At 44.0% G+C, this 19,230-nt stretch overlaps 2 protein-coding genes across 5 annotated transcripts in view; one reads left to right on the top strand and one right to left on the bottom strand.

The window, feature by feature from the left end:
• Positions 1–594, top strand: part of Dlgap5 (DLG associated protein 5) — a 45,715-nt gene extending 45,121 nt beyond the window's left edge. For all 4 annotated transcript variants that reach the window (XM_042682525.1, XM_042682524.1, XM_042682523.1 and 1 more), the window contains one exon: positions 247–594. In XM_042682525.1, coding sequence (XP_042538459.1) covers positions 247–372 — 126 coding nt within the window. In that variant the 3' untranslated portion in view covers positions 373–594. The remainder of the gene's footprint in view (positions 1–246) is intronic.
• Positions 595–4,176: 3,582 nt separating this feature from the next.
• Positions 4,177–19,028, bottom strand: Lgals3 (galectin 3). Its single transcript, XM_042682526.1, has 6 exons — positions 18,939–19,028; positions 11,233–11,254; positions 10,049–10,408; positions 7,895–7,983; positions 5,921–6,086; positions 4,177–4,462 (listed from the first exon to the last, which is right to left on the bottom strand). Exons 2-6 carry the CDS (start codon positions 11,248–11,250, stop codon positions 4,307–4,309), a joined length of 789 nt encoding a protein of 262 aa, XP_042538460.1. The 5' UTR covers positions 11,251–11,254; positions 18,939–19,028; the 3' UTR covers positions 4,177–4,306.
• Between the last annotated feature and the right edge of the window lie 202 nt (positions 19,029–19,230).

The raw sequence follows: 19,230 nt of genomic DNA, 5'->3' as shown, positions 1-19,230 counted from the left end.
AGTAGTAGTTTTATTCTATAGGGAAAGTTGTTTATGTTATTTATATTAGTCTGAAATTAACTGCCAATGTTGGTGATTGAATTGAAGGAATTTCTTTAAAAAAAAAAAAGTTATTTTCAGTAACAAGGCTTAAACATAGGGCCTTGAGTTCTTGCTGGGCTTCCTAGCTCATGGCTGGCTATTCCACTTGAGCCACGCCTCCAAGCCCATTGGGGAAACTTAATGATTTCTGTGTTTGTTCTTTAGCCAGGCCTGAACTGTGGTAACCTGGGCACTCAGGTGGAGAACAGACGTCAAGAACATGCCAGACACATTTCTTTTGGTGGTAACCTCATTGCCTTTTCTCCGCTGAGGACACTTAGTGGAGAATAACCAGGAAAATCAGCCCAATATTTTCCTTCATGATAATTGATGCAGTGACACATTCTTAGACTATGTATTAGTTCATCTTATTCAGTCCACTTGTATAATGTCATAGTGTTCTAATATTCAGTGTTCATCAAAGTGTGTTTTAGATATGATACTATTTCTCAAGGGAAGTAGGGATATTTTTTATTGTAACCATATAAAATAAAAAGGCGTACTTTGACTTGACTCATTTGTTTGAAATGTATAGATTTAGCCGGGTACAGTTGGCTCATGCCTACTTAGGAGGCTGAGTTCTGTGGGTAGTGGTTTGAAACCAGTCAGGCAGAAAAAATCCAAGAGAGTCTTACCTAATTCACTGGGTAAAAGTCCAACTTGAAGTGTGCCTCAAATGGTAGAGTGCCTGCTATAAGCAAAAATGCTGAGGAAAATGCAAGACAACTAAATGTACTGATGTAAAGCCAAGTTACTTAAAGCTTATAAATATTCTTTGTTATTTTAAATATTAAACTTTAAAATATTTGCATTTTTTTATACTTGGTCCTTCATTTGATCTCCTGAATTTAACATTAAACATCTTTAGGGATTGCATTTTTCCAGGCAGTTTGATTCTACCCCCCCTCCTCAGGGTACCGGGATTTAAACTTGGCCTCAAGTTTGCTTTGCTGAGCAGGTGCTCTACCTATTAATAAGATTCACTATTAAATGAGAATGCTCTCATCTGTTTAGATATTCATGGTCCTGAGCTTTTAGAAAGTATGTATGTGGCCAGCCACCATTGCCTCTCACCTGTAATCCTAATTGTTGCTGTTCACACAGTGAGGACTGAGAACACTATTCCTGGGCAGAGAGTGGACTACACCTTTGCGGGGTATAGACAAAGTTTAATAGGGGAAACTACCTACTAATATACGGCATACACACAAAGAAAGTTAATCTTAGTGGGCATGTGACAGTTTCACAAGACCAAAAGTTTACAAGAGATATATGGGCCGATAGATAGATAGATAGATAGATAGATAGATAGATAGATAGATAGATAGATAGATAGATAGATAGATAGATAGATAGATAGATAGATGGATGGATGGATGGATGGATGGATGGATGGATGGATGAGGTCAAAAGGTGACAAAAGATAAACAAGGCACAAATGTTTTACCCATAGAAGTATCTCGGGGTTGTTTATGTGTTTATGGTGCCAGGAGGAGGGGGCATGAAGAGAAAGCGCATCCCGGCCCCTTCCCTGAGGTCGTGGCCACAGCATCCAAACTTTCAGAGTTTTCTCTTTCCCCCTGAGGCTGGACACTCCAACTGTTGCTAGAACTTAGGGAAGAGTTTTCTTTCCCCCTTCTGGCACACATAACCTCGTACAGCACATGAGTCTTAAGGAAGGATCACAACAGTCTGTTTCTCTGACACCTAAACTACTCAGGAGGCTGAGATATGAAGATTGTGGTTCAAAGCCAGCTATGGCAGGAAAGTGTGTGAGACTCATCTCCAATGAACTTCCAAAAAGTCAGAAGTGGATGTGTGACTCAAGTGGTAGAGCACTACCCTTGAACAGAAAAGTTCAGAGACAGCACCCAAGTCTTGAATTCAAGCCCCAGGACTGGCACCAAAAAAAAGTTATATATAGATATATAAATGGATTCATACTGGTCTAACAATAATGACATTTTGTTTCATACATTAACTGAATAATTTCAATCAGTAATTTACAATGGACCTCTCAAGGTCCAATAATCTAGTTGGTTCTAATACTCCTAGTGTTGGCATCTCTAAGGCTTTGAGGGACATAAACGAGCAATCAGAGTTGTCCTTTCCTTAGGCATGGTTAATACAACTAATATATCCTAATCTGTATGTCAATGCGTCAGCAGGTCCTGGCCTGCGCTCCTTCTCTGTTAAGTGTGGGGTCATACCTGAATAAAACCAGGCCTGGTAGGAAATGGAACAGACACTGACTGGACAGACAAACATAAATGTCCCCTGAACTCAGAGAACATGCTTGGGCTTTTGGGCTCTCGAATTGTGAGATGTTAGGAAACCCTTTACAGAAAAGAAAACTGCTTGAGTAGAACAATAAAAGCCTGTCGAATATAGAAAGGAAATTTTTATTGACAACCAACTGTTTGGCCCACTTACAGTTTTGTGTCATGTTATAGTAGAGATGTTTTGTGTAGATCAAGAGGCGAAAGGTTCAGAATTATAGAGAACTTGGAAGTGGTGCTGTGGCTCAAGTGGTAGATCGCTCACCTTGAGCTGAAGAGCTCAGGGACAGAGCCCAAGCCCAGAGTTCAAGCCCCATGACTGACAAAAACAAAAACAGAATTATAGAGAACTTTCTATAAACCAAGGTCCCCTCCCTCCAAAGTTATGCCCTCCTATTTAATATCAAGTGGACTGTCAAGATCAGAAAATTGGGATAAAGCATTTTACATTATTAATGTGATGTGTTAAGTAAATAGCCCTCAGCCTGCCATCTCATGAGATGAGAGCCATTGTATTCAAGTCATGCTTTTGCCCAGGTGTCTTGGAAGTGATGGGTCCAAGTGAGCCTAGCTAACACAGAAAAAAAATGTAAAAAATATAATCATACATGGCACAAGGACATTTCAGTCAACCATGAACTGCATATATGATGGTAGGCCACTAAGATTATAGTGGAGCTGGGCACTGGTGTCTCATACCTGTAATCCTAGCTACTCAGGAGGCTGTTCAAAACCAGCTTGTGTAAGAAAATCTGTGAGAATCTTATCTGCAGTTAGCCACTAGAAAACAAAGTGGTGGTGTGGCTCAAAGTGATAGAGCCCTAGCCTTTAGCAAAGCGCTCAGGGACAGTACCCAAGTCCAGAGTTCAAGTCCTATGGCCAACAAAAAAAAAATTATGATGGAGAATTCCTGTCACCTATGACAGGTTTCTCTGTGGCATGATGTGTTTATTACATGTTTGTGGTGATCCAGGTATAAACAAACCTGAATTGCAGTTGTATAAAAGTATAGTACACAGAAGAATGTGTGCTACAGGATACTTGATAATAGCTGTATATATATTTACAGTATATGTATTTGTACTTACAACTTTTTTTTTTTTTGTCAGTCTTGTGGAGCTTGAACTCAAGGGTTGGGCACTGTCCCTGAAATTTTTCAGCTCAAGACTAGTACTGTACCACTTTGAGCCACAGCTCCACTTCTGGTTTTTTGGTGATTAGTTGCAGATAAGATTCTCACAGATTTTCTTGCACAGGCTGGCTTTGAACTGTGATTCTCAGATCTTGGCCTCCTGAGTAGCTAGTTTAGAGGTGTGAGCCACTAACACCAGGCCTTACTACTTTCAATTATTTTAGAGTATGTCCCTTTTTTTTAAGGATACTCTAAAACAATTTGCAGAGTTGTTGCTGGCAACAGCTTCACGTTTCATAGTTACTGCATCGAGAGACTATCAGGAATTGGCCCATACCATCCATGACGTTCCCATCATCAAGTCACCTAACATGTTTCAGGCTGTTGCTAAGCAACATGTGACTATAGACAAGAATGCAAGCAGTAATTGTGGGGAAACTCTGCTCTTCTCATTTCCTCAATATATGTCCTCAAGGAAGAAGATCAGCATAGTCATGTAGCATCACCTTATTTTGAAGAAACTCTATAAGGAGGAAAATTTGGAGGTAACAGTCTTTTCACGTAGTCTGACAAGTATGGAAAACTTTGTGAAGCCCTAATGTATGTCATTGCATTGTTCTTTTTCCATTGTAAATTATTCAGATTAAACCGCTCCAACTAAATGACGTAAAGACAGGCCATGTAGCATAGAATATTTATTAAATGGATGGCTTACAAGAGGGTACTGATGAATAAGTGAAAAGTTTTTCACTTACAGTGAATGTGAGGCCTTTAAATGTATAGGATTTGGATTTAAAGATATGCCCTTTGTGGATTATATCATTGCGTATGAAGCACTGGTGAGGTTAATGTCACCAGAAATGCTCAGTTTGCTGATTTCCTTGAGATTTCTCATCCGATGATTGTATTGCAACAAGTGAGCATCGTTGACAGCAACCTTGAAGTGGTCAGGTTCAACCAGGACTTGTATCTGAAAGGAGACAACAGTGGTTGTGCATGATAACTGCTCCATTTACCCACTCTGGAGTATGAAGATTTCAAAACTTTATATGCAACAGATTATATGCATATATATGTATATGCATAATACGTGCACACAGTGTATGTGTATATAATTTTTATTTGGCAATTTAAAGACAGAAATTCCCATTAATTTCAAACTAGCCTGAGCTCAATCTCCAGCATGATATCCTCCTCATTTGTGGAACTGAGTAAAATACAAAGCAAGTAAATTTATATCAAATACTAACTCTACGTTATATTTAACAACAACAAAAATATTAGGCATGTAAGTGAAGCCATAAAAGGAAAGGCTGATAAGTTACCTACCTAGAATCTAAATCTTTAAAAGCCTTTGTATAGCCTAAAATACACAAAGTAGGAATCCTTTAACAGGATGGCAAGTGAAGATTAATAATAACCAGTTGGGGCCAGCCCTGGTTGCTTGCTGTCATCCTAGCAATATGTGATTCCCAGTAGACCAGCAAAAAACCAGACTGGAGGCATGGTTCAAGTAGTAAAAGTGCCAGCTGAGCAAGAATTTGAGTCCCTGAGTGCAAGCCCAAGTGCCAGTGCAAAATTAAAAACATCAAAATCTGAATGCAATGGCACAAGCCTATAATCCCAGCTACTCAGGAAGGCAAAGAAAAGAATGGGCAGTTCAAGCCTGGGCAAACAAAGTAGACACCTTATCTCAAAAACCAAAATCAAAAGGTATAGCTTTAATGATAGAGCACTTACTGTTTAACCCCCAGAACCTGAAAACACTTTCAGTTTTAAAAGAAAACAGCAAAAGCTTTTGATTTCCATGCCAACTGTGTGTGTGTGTGTGTGTGTGTGTGTGTGTGTGTGTGTGTGTGGCTTTTGATTTCCGTGTGTGTGTGTGTGTGTGTGTGTGTGGTGTGTGTGTGTGTGTGTGGTGTGTGTGTGTGTGTGTGTGGTGTGTGTGTGTGTGTGTGTGTGTGTCTCCTAGAGCTTGAACTAGAGCCCTGGGTGCTGTCCCTGGGTTTTTTTGTTCAAGGCTCACTTGAGCCACAGCTCCACTTCTGGCTAAGCCAGCTAAGTCATGGCACCAGCTAACTATATTGCTTTTAAGGAACTAAGTCTCAGTCCCAATGGACCATAACAACTTTTCTGCATTGTCTTTTGTTTTGGAAAAAAAATATGCTATATTTTAATTTTTTTTTCTAGAAAAGCTTAGACTCAGGCATGTGGGAACAGCAATGGTGGAGAGGTACCTAGAGGAATTAGGGAATGTGCTCTTCCTGGCCATGTTCTCAGCATGCCAAGCCTGGTGTTTTGAAATGAAGAGGTAACAGACTCTCTGTGCCCCAAGACAAGTAATAAAAGTACAGTTCCAGTGTTGTGGTTTTAGAGGATTCTCCATGACAAGCAAACATCATCACAGGTAATGGGAGCTGTAACTTACCTTGAATGGTTTGCCACTTTGAAAGGGGAAAGCTGCTTGTCTTTCTTCCCTTCCCCAGGAGTTGTCCGCCTTTGTGTTGCACACAATAACTCTGCTGTTGTTTTCCTTGAAGCGTGGATTAAAGTGGAAGGCAACATCATTGCCTCTCTTGAAATCTAGAGCAAATCTGTTTCAAAATAAACACCAGATTTATTTAAAACATGTTTCTAGAAAGCAAGGCTTTTCATATGTAGGAAATTTCTGCAAACAGGAAGAAAAAGAACAGGTTCAAACTGGAAAATAACCTAAGCCCCAACAGAATCATCTAAAGCTCAGCAGTGTTATTTTGTTTTTCTTCCGCTTTGTCTTTGGTTCAGTCATTCCCTGGCCCTCTTTAGTCTCCACTCAAAACAACCCTCAAAGCTTTCCTTGCAGAGGAGTAGAGCCATTGGCAAATTTTGTATCTTACCATAAATAATAATGATTCTCCTGGCAGGCTGCCTTGAAAACCCTGACTTCCTCAAGGTTAATCAGAGATACCTAATTCCTCTGAAACAGAGAATAAGATACTGTAGGTAATGTTTACTATCCTGTTGTTAAATTGTAAAGTCATGACAGTAAATGTATTAAACATTTCATGATGTAAGGTGGGACCAGTGACAGTATTTGTTTAATTTTTTTTTACCTTCTCCCTTTTTTACCTTTTCCTTCTCCTTAAATGTTAATGCAAACACAAGTCCTCTGTGTTAAAGCACTAACACTTACCCTGAGTTTCTCAAGGCATGGCCCATACAGTACTAAGCCAGAATGAGCTCAGTCCCCCTCTGCTGCTGACTAACCCTCTGGTCCAAGTCTAGCTAAAGAGTAAGCTCTTCTCTAAATGGTCTCAGAGAAGCAGTGATTTTTTTCTGTATTTTTAATAACTCAGAAGCCATCATATTCAATAACAAATGCATCTTCCAATAATAAAATTAACAGAGAAAATGGCAATAAATTTGTTTTTGGGTTTTGGGGGTTTTTTTTTGTAGGTCATAGGGCTTGAACTTTGGGCTTGGGCACTCTCCCTGTGCTCTTCAGCTCAAGGCGAGTGCTCTAACACTTGAGCCATAGCACCATTCCTGGTTTTCTAGTAGTTTATTGGAGATAAGAGTCTCACGAATTTTCCTGTCTGGGCTGGCTTAGAACCTTGATCCTCAGATCTCAGCCTCCTGTGTAGCTAGAATTACAGGCGTGAGCCACAAGCGCCCGGCAATAAATTTGGTTTTGACAAATATACCCAGTGGTTCTATTCCCTCTGTATTTATCTCTGCTAGCTAATGTAATTTTTTTCCATGAAGTTCTTTATACAGAATTTTCAACATTTTTTTCAGTTAACCATCATTAACCCTTTCTTTTTTTAATTTTTTTAAATTTGTACTATTTGATTTTTTTTTATTTTTTTATATTTTGCGGGGGGGGGGGGGCAGGGGGGTCCGGTCATGGGGCCTGAACTCTGGGCCTGGGCGCTGTCCCTCAGCTCTTCAGCTCAAGGCTAGCGCTCTACCACTTGAGCCACAGCGCCACTTCCGGCTTTTTTTTCTTTTTGCTTATGTGGTGCTGAGGAATCGAACCCAGGGCCTCATTCGTGCAAGGCAATGGCTCTACCACTGAGCCACCTACCCAGCCCCTTCACTAACCCTTTCAACCAGAATTAGTTTTGATCCACCAGGCCCCAGTCTGTATCTTCAGTATTAGTGAAACTAAATTATCCAATACAATATCCCTAACTGAAGTAAGGAACTATGGATGGATAGAGATATAGGCTGAAGATATATATAGATATAGATATAAAGAATATATGTATGTTAGCAGGTATATTACATATAACCATATGTACATATGTACTACTGTCAAGTTTCTTTTTTTTCTTTAAATCCTATTAACATTTTAAATAGATCACTTTTAATTCAAAACCAATTAACAGACTGGCTAGTCTGTTTACATCACCCTCTTTACCTGTTTGCGTCGGGCTTCACTGTGCCCAGAATAGTTACAAGCATGCGAGGCGTGACTCCTCCAGGCAAGGGCAGATCATAAGGAACAGTCTTGAAAGAACAAGTACATACATGTCACTAGAGTCATGTTTGGAAGAAAGAAAAAAAAATGTCCGAGTATAATCCCTATTAATGTCTATGAACAGATAGGTCTAGTTAGGGGCCCTTGTACACATGATCTATTCTACCTAAAATCAAGGAGAAAAATATCTGTTGGGTCATTTCAATCCAAATACCTCATTGGCATGGACTGTTTTTAGGAAAGGAATAAGCTAGACCTTGTGATCCGTTCCCTTGTCACATGACATCCTGCACTATGGTTATTCTGCTCCCTGAGGGCAGATTCAACTTGCTTTCAGTAATACCAAAACTCTTCCTGTTCCCTTTATGTTTGTCCCTGTGTTCAACTGTCATCTAACTCTTTCACTTCTATCATGTACTTTCTCCTACCTGGAGTTTCTACCCCTTCCTCCAGTCCAGCAGAAATGACCTGGAAAGGCCTTTCCTGCCATCCATCTACACTGCCCCCCACCCCCCCACACACACACCTCCCATCACATCCTTTTCTTGAGTTCCCAGATTGGGCTAAAGCTCTGCTGATACTCTATCCAGGCTTGAGAAGCCAGAGACATCCCTGATTCCTAAAACTTGGTCTCTGCATCTTGGGGCTTCTTCCTCTGCAGTCTCTCATATCTACCAGTTTTTCTCCATAGTCTTCATGACCCTTTCTGTCTGCCACTGACTAACGTTCTGGTCCATGCCCAGCCAGCTCAATGCCACTTTCTAAACATAAAGATCTCTTCCAAACTGTCCCAAAACCTTGTGCTGTCTTCTTCATAGTCTTGTACTGCTGCTCTGTTCTTTCCTCACATTTCTATCTTCTCTTCCAACTATATAGGGAAGGATCTATGACTGAGATGGATGTGTACCCCCTCAGAGTTATGTTTTCATTTAGAAATTACTTACTTAAATGTGTTTTAGTTTGAGTAATCCTGGCCAACTTGACCAGCACTGAGGCTTGAACTCAGGGCTTGGGCTCTTGCTCGGCTTATTCCATCATGACTGGCACTCTACCACTTGAACCATGCCTCTAGTTCTGGCTTTTTTGATGGCTAACTGCAGATAAGAGTCTTAAGGCTTTGTCTGCCTGTGTGGCTTTCAGTCCCAATCCTCAGATCTCAGCCTGCTGAGTAAACTAGGACTACAGGCTTAAACCATCAGCGCCTAACTGTGCTGGCTATTTTTTGAGATCATAGGTGTCTTGCTTCCTGCTCTGACACCTACCTGGCCTTCAATCAGCCTTTTTTTTTTTTTTTTTTGGTCCGTCATGGAGCCTGCACTCTGGGCCTGAGCACTGTCCCTCAGCTCTTCAGCTCAAGGCTAGCGCCCTACCACTTGAGCCAAAGTGCCACTTCCAGCTTTTTCTGCTTGTGTGGTACTGAGGAATCGAACCCAGGGCCTCATGCATGCAAGGCAAGCACTCTACCACTGAGCCACCTTCCCAGCCCCAGCAGCCTATTTTTTTTTTAATTTGCTCTGTTGTGGGGCTTGAACTCAGGGCCTGGGTACTGTCCCCAAGCTTCTTTGTGTTCATGGCTAGTGCTCTACCACTTGAGCCACAGCGCCACTTCCAGTTTTTTCTGTGTATGTGATACTGAGGAATGGAACCCAGAGCTGCATGCATGCATGCAAGCACTCTCCCACTAAGCCACATTCCTAGCCCACCAGCCTATTTTAGGTTTTCTTCATAGCTAAGATGACAGGCATGTGTCTCCATACTCATCTCGCCATTGACAAGGAACCTTAAGAACTGCCCCCCTCCCGGCCCCCCCTCTGCCCCGGCCCTGACTGGCCCAAAATGGAGATATTCCCAATCTCAACCTCCCAAGTAGCTAGAATTATAGGCATGCGCCACTGACATCCAGCCCATTACTACAATCTTAACTTGAGTAAACAGCTTTATCGATATGACTTATCACCTTCTTTATATTAACAGTAGAACAATTAACTCTGTCTAAACACTTCTTTTTCCTACTGGACTAATACACATATGGCCAATCCTTGACATATGGCACCCTTCACATATCAAATTTGAGAAATAACTCCTTCCTCTTACCAGTGGTCCAGCAGGGGTACCATAGGGGGCAGCACCTGGAGCACTTGGGTAGGCCCCGGGAGCACTTGGTTGTCCTGGGTAAGCCCCAGGTGCAGGTGGTCCAGGATAAGCTCCAGGTGCGGTCGGTCCAGGATAAGCTCCAGGTGCAGTCGGTCCAGGATAAGCTCCAGGTGCAGCTGGGCTAGGATAAGCTCCTGGAGGTGCCTGTCCAGGGTAGGCCCCTGGGGGTGCCTGCCCGGGGTAGGCCCCAGGATAAGAAGCTCCTGGGTAGCCCCCTGCCCCAGACCCAGGCTGGTTCCCCCATGCACCAGGCCAGCCTTGAGGGTTTGGGTTTCCAGACCCAGACAAGGCATCATTGAGCTGGAAAGAAAGAGATATCCCATTACAAGATAGCACTCATGAAAAGGAATTTTTAAGAAAACAGGCATATAGTACAGAGCTATAAGGAAGGTATAAAATTCACATCAATGACCTTTTTTCCCTTTTTATTAATAGTTTGGGGTGCCAAAGTCTGAAATTAGACTTAGATTCTATAGGCTTTTGCTCTTCATTCTGGTGTACCTTCTACCATCTCAGATTGGGGAAGACTGCGTGTGTGTGTGTGTGTGTGTGTGTGTGTGTGTGTGTGTGTGTGTGTGTGTGTGTGTGTGTGTGTGTGTGTGTGTGTGTGTGTGTGTGTGTGTGTGTGTGTGTGTGTGTGTGTGTGTGCGTGCTCACTCTCACTTGGCTTTTTCTACTCAAGACAGGAGTTCTACCACTTGAGCCACTCTCCCTTATGGTTTTTGGCTGGTTAACTGGAGATTAAAAGTCTCACAAGACTTTCCTGCCTGGGCTGGCTTTTAATCTTGGTCCTAAGCTCTCAGCCTCCTGAGTAGCTAGGATTACAGGCATGAACCACCAGTGCCTGACTGCATTGTCATCATTTGCTCGAATCAGGAGCTCTCTATCTGAAAGGACAGGCCTTCTCCCTGGCATAAGAAACACAGTCACAAACATCAGGATGCTCAGACTGTGCTGCACGGCCTGCTGCCTCTCGCAGGGTTAAAGATCACTAGTTTTGAGTTCCAGGCTTCTCTTTCTGGTGCTCTGCCCTTGTTTGCTGCTGGAAAAATAAGTCCAGCTAACAAGGGAAGCAGAGGAAGCAACTTAGCCCACATGATTGCCCGAAGCTAAAAACTACTTACCGAGAAACTGTCGGCCATTTTCCTAAAAGGAAAGAAAAGAGAAAGAAATGTTAACGTTTGATCCGAAAATAGTTTACCAATCTCCATGAAATTTAACAGCCTAAATAGCTCATAGGCAGTTCTGTTCCATTTCTAGGCATCATACCTAAATCAATAGTGCAGAATCACAAAAATATCTCATTGAGGGGCGAGATACTTTCCAGCTGGATTACCACACCTTATTTAACTCATAAATTCAAACTTTGATCACACTACTTTGTTTTCTGAATCCTGAAAGTAAAACATCATGAAATAGGGGCTGGGAAGGTGGCTCAGTGGTAGAGAGCTTGCCTTGCATGCATGAGGCCTTGAGTTCGATTCCTCAGCACCACATAAGCAAAAAAAAAAAAAAAATCATGAAATACCTGAAGAAGGAAACAAAAATGCTTTTCTTCCTTTTTAGGTAGAAAGTACAGGCATGATTTCTCGTGGGCCTCCCTTACTTTCCTTCCTGCTCCATTACCTCTCACAAAGGATCCACTATGGTAGCAAGGCCCACCCTCCTCTTCCCATCCACAAGCCCATACCCTTTTCTGGAATTTAGGAGGGAAGCAAAGCAGTCCTTTTGGGTTCCTACTGAGCTCTGAGAGACAGTGACCTCCCGCTGTATCTTCTGCCTACGCAGTATCTCTCCACTAGCTCATACCACAGCCTGCTCCGAGCCAGGTACTGTGCAAGGCCTGAGTATGAAGATCTCTATGGCCAAATGGCCCACAGCCCAGCTAGGGTGATGAGAGAAATGGCAATGTGATAGTCATGCTGTTGTTGTGTCATAGGGATCCAAACTCAAGAAGCTTTCTTCTGAGATAGGACGGGTGCTAATATTTGAACTAGGTCTTTGAGGAAAGGTGATGCTTTTTTTTTTTTTTTCTCATTACTTGTTCCAAACAAAATGTTTGGCAGGAAAACTTAACAGAAGAAGGTAAAATAGACGATGTGGAGTAAAGTCCTCTGGAGTAAGATATCATCAAATCAGTTTGTCTCATTCAAAGCTGCTACCCATACAAATGGAGAAGTTGGTTCCTCTTCCTTTCTGCTTCTTTCCCTGTACTTCCAACCTTCTCCTTTGGCTCCCACAGGAGCTACAGAGGGCAGCTTTGGAATGGAATGGAACCCAGGGCCTCCATCATCCAAAGCACTAAGCGCTCTACCACAGCTACATCTTCTATCTTCCACCACAGGGTAGTTTGGGACCCTTGCTCCCTGGCTGAGGGTTTTGTGTTGGTTGGTTTGGTTTGGTTTTGGTGCTGTACTAGGACTTGAACACAAGGTCTGAAGGTTGTCCCTTGGCTTTCTTGCTTAAGGCTAGTGCTCAACTATATGAGCCGAAGCTCCACTCTCAGTTTTGTTTTTGGTTTTGTTTTTTTTTGGTGTTTAATTAGGGATCAGAGTATCACAGAGTTTCCTGCCTATGATCTTTAGACCTCACCCTCCTGAGGAGATAGGATTACAAGCATGAGCCACCAGCACCTGCCTGGGTAAATTCTAAGCTGGGGATCGCCCAGACGGTGGCCCAAATTACCTGGCCCTGAAATAATGAAACACTCTCCTTACTTGATCTGCCTAGTTGTGAAATTTATTAAATCTTTTTTTTTTGTCAGTTGTGGGGCCTGAACTCTGAGCTGTCCCTGAGCTCTTCAGCTCAAGGCTAGAGCTCTACCACTTAAGCCACAGCACCACTTCTGGCCTTTTCTGCTTATGTGATGCCGAGGAATCAAACCCAGGGCCTCATGCATGCAAGGCAAGCACTCTACCACGGAACCACCTTCCCAGTCTACTAAATCATTTTTTAAGTGACATTGTCCCTAAGGATCTAATAAATGCCTCCTACCTTATAGACCCTAAAAATGTAAATTATTCAATGCTTTCTGTAACAACACAAATAAGCAGAGCTCTTCTTAGAACTTAATGTGCACTTTATTTACACAGATGTTTTCCTATGATGCTGCTGTTATTTGTATCATGGTCAGTCACCACACATCTCTTTAACCTGAGCATTCTCAGACTAGTTAGAACAGTCCGATGATGGCTGAGCCCATCTGCCACTTACAGAGCTTTCCATACCCTATACCCCTTGTTTCCTATTGCACTTGACCTTTTAAAACAAAAGGGGGAGGTCTCTTCTACGTGTGTCCCCTTCCCCACAAAGCTGTATGTCATACTGTGTTGCCACCAGAAGAGGATCCTGAGAGAACTGTTACAGAAAAGGCGCAGGGAAGCAAATTTCCTAACCTTTCTTGGGGGCAGGATCATCAAACTGAAGACCTTGTATCTTTCAGGCAAGCTATATCCCATACCCAACATTTCTTAAGAAAATAAAGCTCTCTCATTGTATTCAGGAGAAATAACCTTGAACTTCAACTTCAGTGTGGGCAGAGAACTTAGTACCTTTGATTACACACACAACTTTATAAGCATTTTTTTTTGTCAGTTATGGGGCTGGAACTCAGGGTTTGGGCCTTGCCCTGAGCTTTTGTAGTCAAGACTAGTGCTCTTACCACTTTGAGCCATAGCTCCACTTCTAGTTTTGGGGTGGTTAATTGAAGAGTCTCATGGGCTTTTCTGCCCGAGCTGGCTTCGAACCACGATCCTCAGATCTCCTGAGCAACTAGAATTACTGGAGCAAGTCACTAGCTCCTGGCTGCATTTGTATGTGTGTGTGAGAGAGAGAGAGGTGGGAGGAGGGAGGGAAGGAGGGAAGAAGGGAAGAGAGAGAGAGAAGGAGAGTGGGGAAGAGGAGGGAGGGGGGAGAAAGGATTTTGCTATGTTCTCCAGCTGGCCTCAAACTGACAAACCTGCCTCTGCCTCCTAAATGCTATGATTACTGGTGTGCACAGCCATTCCTGGCTTTATAAGCATTTTAATTTCTTTCTTGTCAACCTCAGTAGCACTGCCACTCAGGTAGTAGTCTGGGGCAGGGTGTTGTCCTGTGCATTGTAAGCTGCTCAGTACCCTTTCTGGTTTCAATTTATAAAATGGCAGACTCTCACCACCCTATAACTTGTGACAACTGAAAATATTGCCAAAGATCCCCTGGGGGGCAAAGCCATGCATGGCTGAGAGCTACCAGTCTAGTCCGGTTGGCATGTACGTTCTTGCATAATTATACATATACCAGACAATAAAAACTAACGACTAGTTTCAATCATTAAAACTAGCTAACTTTCACCTGGCATAGTGGTACACACCTGTGATGCCAAGCATTTAGAAGGCTGAAGCAGGATTGCAAGTTTTGAACTTGAGGCTAGTCTTCAGCTAGCTTTCTATTATAAAGTGACATTACTATTACACTAATAAAATCAAGATGTATTTGACAGATGATCACAACCAGAAAGCTCAACAAAATCATTTCTACATTTAATATGTATTCTTTCCAAAGCCTCAGATTAGGCCTGTTTATTTTCCAATCTGACCAAATACAGTTTGAGAAACTAAGCAAATTCCACTGCCTTCCAGTTTCACAGATGACTCAGGTGACAGTTTGGACAGTGTCATGAGACATTCCACAGCCCTGTTAGAACAATGGCACCCTGCATGTGAAATTTTTTGCTTTGCAAAGCCCTTTCACATACACCATTAGCAATAGCAATCATATGTGAGGGACAGGAAGAAAATTAACATCCCTACTGTGAGGTGAGAAAATCAGGGCTCAGAGAACCAGCACCAAGGCCCTGAATCATCCATTCATTAGCAGCCATGGGGAAGGGAAAAGCCCAAATCTCCCAATTCCTACTTCAAACTCATTCAACACTAATTTAAAACCACATTTTTGACTTTTCAAGTATATTCCTTAGAAAGTATTGTCATTTCTTTGAGAATTGATACTCTGGATTATTCACTAAGAACTACATTGAAATTGTAAACAAACTAAAAGCAAGATCATGTTTTTGTCAGAAAACCGTGTGGCTGACTCATTCAGCACACAGTAATACTGGAGGCAGGATGCTGTTTTGCACAGTCACTTTCTAATTACAACCACATTCTAACCAATAAGTTGTACTTTTCCATAATTTGGGTAGGCACTGTTTTGGTTATGTCAACTCCCATCTACCAGATGTATTTTTTTAAGAGTTAATGCCTGTATTATCCTTTGAAATCAAGGTTAATAATCTTTTTTCTTAGACCAGTCCTGGTGCTTGGACTTAGGGCCTGGGCACTGTCCCTGAGCCTGTCTGTGCTCAAGGCAAGTGCTCTACCATGAGCCACAGCACCATTTATGGCTTTTTCTGTTTATGTAGTACTGAGGAATTGAGCCCTGGGCTTCATGCATGCTCGGCGAGCACTCTACCACTAAGCCACATTCCCAGCCCAAGGTTAGTAATCTTAAAACACTGAAGAAAATATATGAATTCAGATACATTCAGATACATTTCTTCCTTGTTTCCTTGTTTCTTAACGGTTTTTGTTTTAATGAGTAGTTTACTGGTAGAAACACTGTCAATGGAAAACATCTTTCCAGTCTATAGATAGTATAGGTATATTTTTAAAAATCCATCCAGTTCTTCCAGCAAAAGCAAAAACAAAAGCAACTTCATAAAGACAAACAACAGCAACCAAAAGAGAGTAAGAGAGGGAAAGACAGAAATACTTCTTAGGTCTCCATGTTTGGAGCAGTAGTTTGAGAAGTAGCTCAGTAAAGCTTTGGAATAAGGGATTCAAACCTAAGTCAGAATGCTGATCATTTTAACTAGCTGTTCGTTTGTAGTTTTCTCCTCTTTTATTATTATCATCATCATTATTATTATTATTATTTTATTATTATTATGCTTTCTCCTTTAATAGAAAGTTGTTACCCACAACATTCTGCTGTCTTGGCACACCTAGCACTCATGGAATTGTTGGGGTTCCCACAGTCTTTCTGGAATTTGTGCTCATAAAGGTCCAGGCCATTCTATAAACCACAGGGTAGTAGACTGTGGAGGTGTTTGCTCTAGGCTCCGGGGCTTTTTCCAGACTCCTCCCCCAAGAACCAGGTGGTCTACTTCCTGCCTTTGCTCAAAACAGAGATGGCTTGAGGCAAGTCCACTTCCCAAAACCAAAGACAGTGATGCTAAATTGGAAGAAAGGAGAGAGACCAGTCTTTCTCACCAAGAAAGGCAAAGTTACGTCTTGCTTTTCAGTTACTGATTTTTTTTCCTGATTTTTTTTCCCGTTTGGAAAAGCTGAATAGCATTCAAGAGAGAACACATGACCCTTAGTCAACAATGAGCTGGAAGCCTGCAGCAAGCTCAGCCCTGGCTGGATCTTCAGTTACCCAACCAGAGTGTAAGAAGTAAAGCCAGTTCAGGCACTAGACACAAAGCACTACCCACCTATCTCAGCCAGAGCTTGTGTCCCAGATGACCACAACAAAGAAAGGCCATGTTATGAATTACAATGAGTCCTGGGTACATACATTTACCAGCCAACTGGTAGTTAAGGTCAACAGGAGAGTCTCAGGTTTATTTGGCAACTATAGGTCCCTGTGATATGAAGCTTCCAAGCATGGCCAATGAAAGTCCCAGACAAATAAGTACCTACATTATAGGTAGGACCAACATGGGCTTCTTGAGCTCACTGGCAAGAAGTGAAAGGTAAGTAAACTGGGAGAGCAAAGGAAGGGGTGACATTGTCCAAAAAGAAATGTACGCTACCTGATTTATGTACACACCTGTGTACATCACCTTCATAGCAATAAGAAAGAAGTGAAAGGTTGGGCAGGAGATGTGGCTCAAGTTACAGAGCACTGACCTATGAAGCGAAAAGTTACTGTGAAGCCCCTTATGTACACATGAGCACCAAGAACTATCATCAATCAAGGGCCTGCCAAAAGTGAGACCCACTCTACTGAGCATGTCCAGTTTGGGGGGAGGGGAATCCATCAAGCTATATTCTACCTCTTCTACTGCTTGTGTCACTGCTTATGGCACCCGGCTAACATTTCTAAGCTCTAAGTATCCAAGAACTATCGCCCAACTGTTCCCCAGAATGTGGAGTAAGTTGGTAAATAGGACCCCAGATACGAATTAAGAAAGCAGCTCCAATTTCCCAATGATTAAGGACCAACCACCCTTCCAATGGAAGCCAGTACTTGAAAAAGATTCAAAGTCAGCGTCCAAAGAGTAGATTATTGTTGCAAAAAAAAAGGCTAACTTTTATTATGCTTTAGGGTGTGTGTGGCACACATACGCTCACACTTGCTGGCTTGACCTCAGAGTCTTGCACTCTTATTTAGCTTTGTAGATCAAGGCTGATGATCTATCACGTCAGTCCAGGCCCTACTTCTGGCTTTTTGCTCCTTAATTGGAAATGAGTCTCTCAGATTGGTCTGTCTGGGCTGGTTCTGAACCTTGATCTTCGGATCTCAGTCTGCTGAGTAGCTAGGATCACAGGTATGAGCTACCAGCACAGGCTAAACTTCTAATTTTTGTGGACACACAATTTCCCAACTGGAGAGATCTCTAAACTCAAGGCAAACAAGTTAGAATTTTGGGAGTCGGTGAAAGTTGTTCCCATACTCTGCACCCAGGGGGTTCGTTACTATCACATTTTCTTCGCAATGAACTCAGCCTGATCTGCACTCCTTTCCCAGGCTTCTAGGGAACAGACTGGATCTTGCCATCCAGAGGTCCTCATTGTCCAGCAACCCAACTCCCAGGGGTCACTTTACAAATATTCCAAGGCCTTGTTGCCTCCAAGGGTCAGGTGGAAAGCTAAGCCTCAGCCTCAATCCCTGGCTCATCACCTCCGCAACACTGGATCGCTACTCCTCATATTGCAAGTCTCCTAAGTACTTTTTGACTGGAGCAACAGAATTCACCGTCAACCCTCATGTGTTTAAAGAAAACACCACCACCCCTCGCCACACACACACAAGCTAAGGCTTTACATGGGGAGACCAACTTTCCGCCAAACTTTCTGCCACCGCCCAACGTTTTCTCAGCCCACCTCTGAGATGTTATTGCCCAAGTTAGCACTCCTGGGTCGGGGATGAGTCACCCGATGGGCAGTGGCCGAGGCACTGCAGCGTCGGCAAAGCCGGGCACATGCCCCGCTGGGGCCTTGGGCGCCCCGTTTTCTGTGGGGTCAGCGTTCTGAGCGCGGGCACCGCCCTTGGGGGGAGTCCAGGGGCGTGCCCCGCAGCAGGATCTGCGCACGGAGGCTCTGCAGACGCCCCCAAACAGCAGCCCAGCCAGCTCGGGGTGGGTGGGTGGGGTCCCACGAGGCACCCCCCAGCCCCCCGGTGTGCTGGAAGGACCGACTCCCCAACGCCAGGCCAGAGGAAAGCCACTTGGTTGGTACAAGACAGCCCAGGCGATCGTGGTGGCTTCAGACTTGCTCTGAGGGCAGCCAGGCGCGCCTGGCAGAGGGGTAGGAGAGGGGGCGGTGCCCTGTGCCGGGGTCCCCTGTTTGGATGCCCCCCTCCACACCTCCCCCCCCCCCACGCTGCTAACTTCCTGGTCCGATGGGAGCCTGAGTGAGTCAAAGGCCACGGAGCAGTGCCCGAGCGATGCCCACCGGGGCTGGCAGAGCGCAGGCAGCTGCTGGCTGGCTCTACGCGGCCGTCCGGTCCCCCAAAGCCGAGCCCCGGCCCGGCCCGGCCCGGTGCGCTCGCCCCGCCGGGCCAGAGCCACCTGCTGCTGGCGCGGTCCGCGCTGCGACCCCCGCCGCCCCACCGCGCCGCTCACCGCGCCTCTGGGCTCCTCCGCGACTCCGCTGCTCCCGGGGCTGCTGGCGAAGTGGTGCGGGCCAGGGCGGCGGCTCGGCCCTCAAGTAGCCGCGCCCGCCCGGCCCCGCCCGGCCCTGCCCTCCCGGGGCGGGGCGCACCCCTGCACGCGCCTCTCCCGACGCCCGGGGCGCAAACGAGGCGCCCCCAAGTCTCCTGCGCTGGGCCTCAGTTGTCCCTACACCCGGGCTGCAGCTGCGCTCCTCCAATGCTCTCTCCGGATTTACCTGACTTCCTAGAAGGAAGAGCCCCGG

Source organism: Dipodomys spectabilis, unplaced genomic scaffold, assembly GCF_019054845.1.
Source record: "Dipodomys spectabilis isolate Male_0828 unplaced genomic scaffold, ASM1905484v1 ptg000073l, whole genome shotgun sequence".
In the NCBI taxonomy this organism is placed as follows: domain Eukaryota; kingdom Metazoa; phylum Chordata; class Mammalia; order Rodentia; family Heteromyidae; genus Dipodomys; species Dipodomys spectabilis.
The sequence above is the reverse complement of the archived record's forward strand: the minus strand, read 5'-3'. Positions and strand labels throughout refer to the sequence as shown.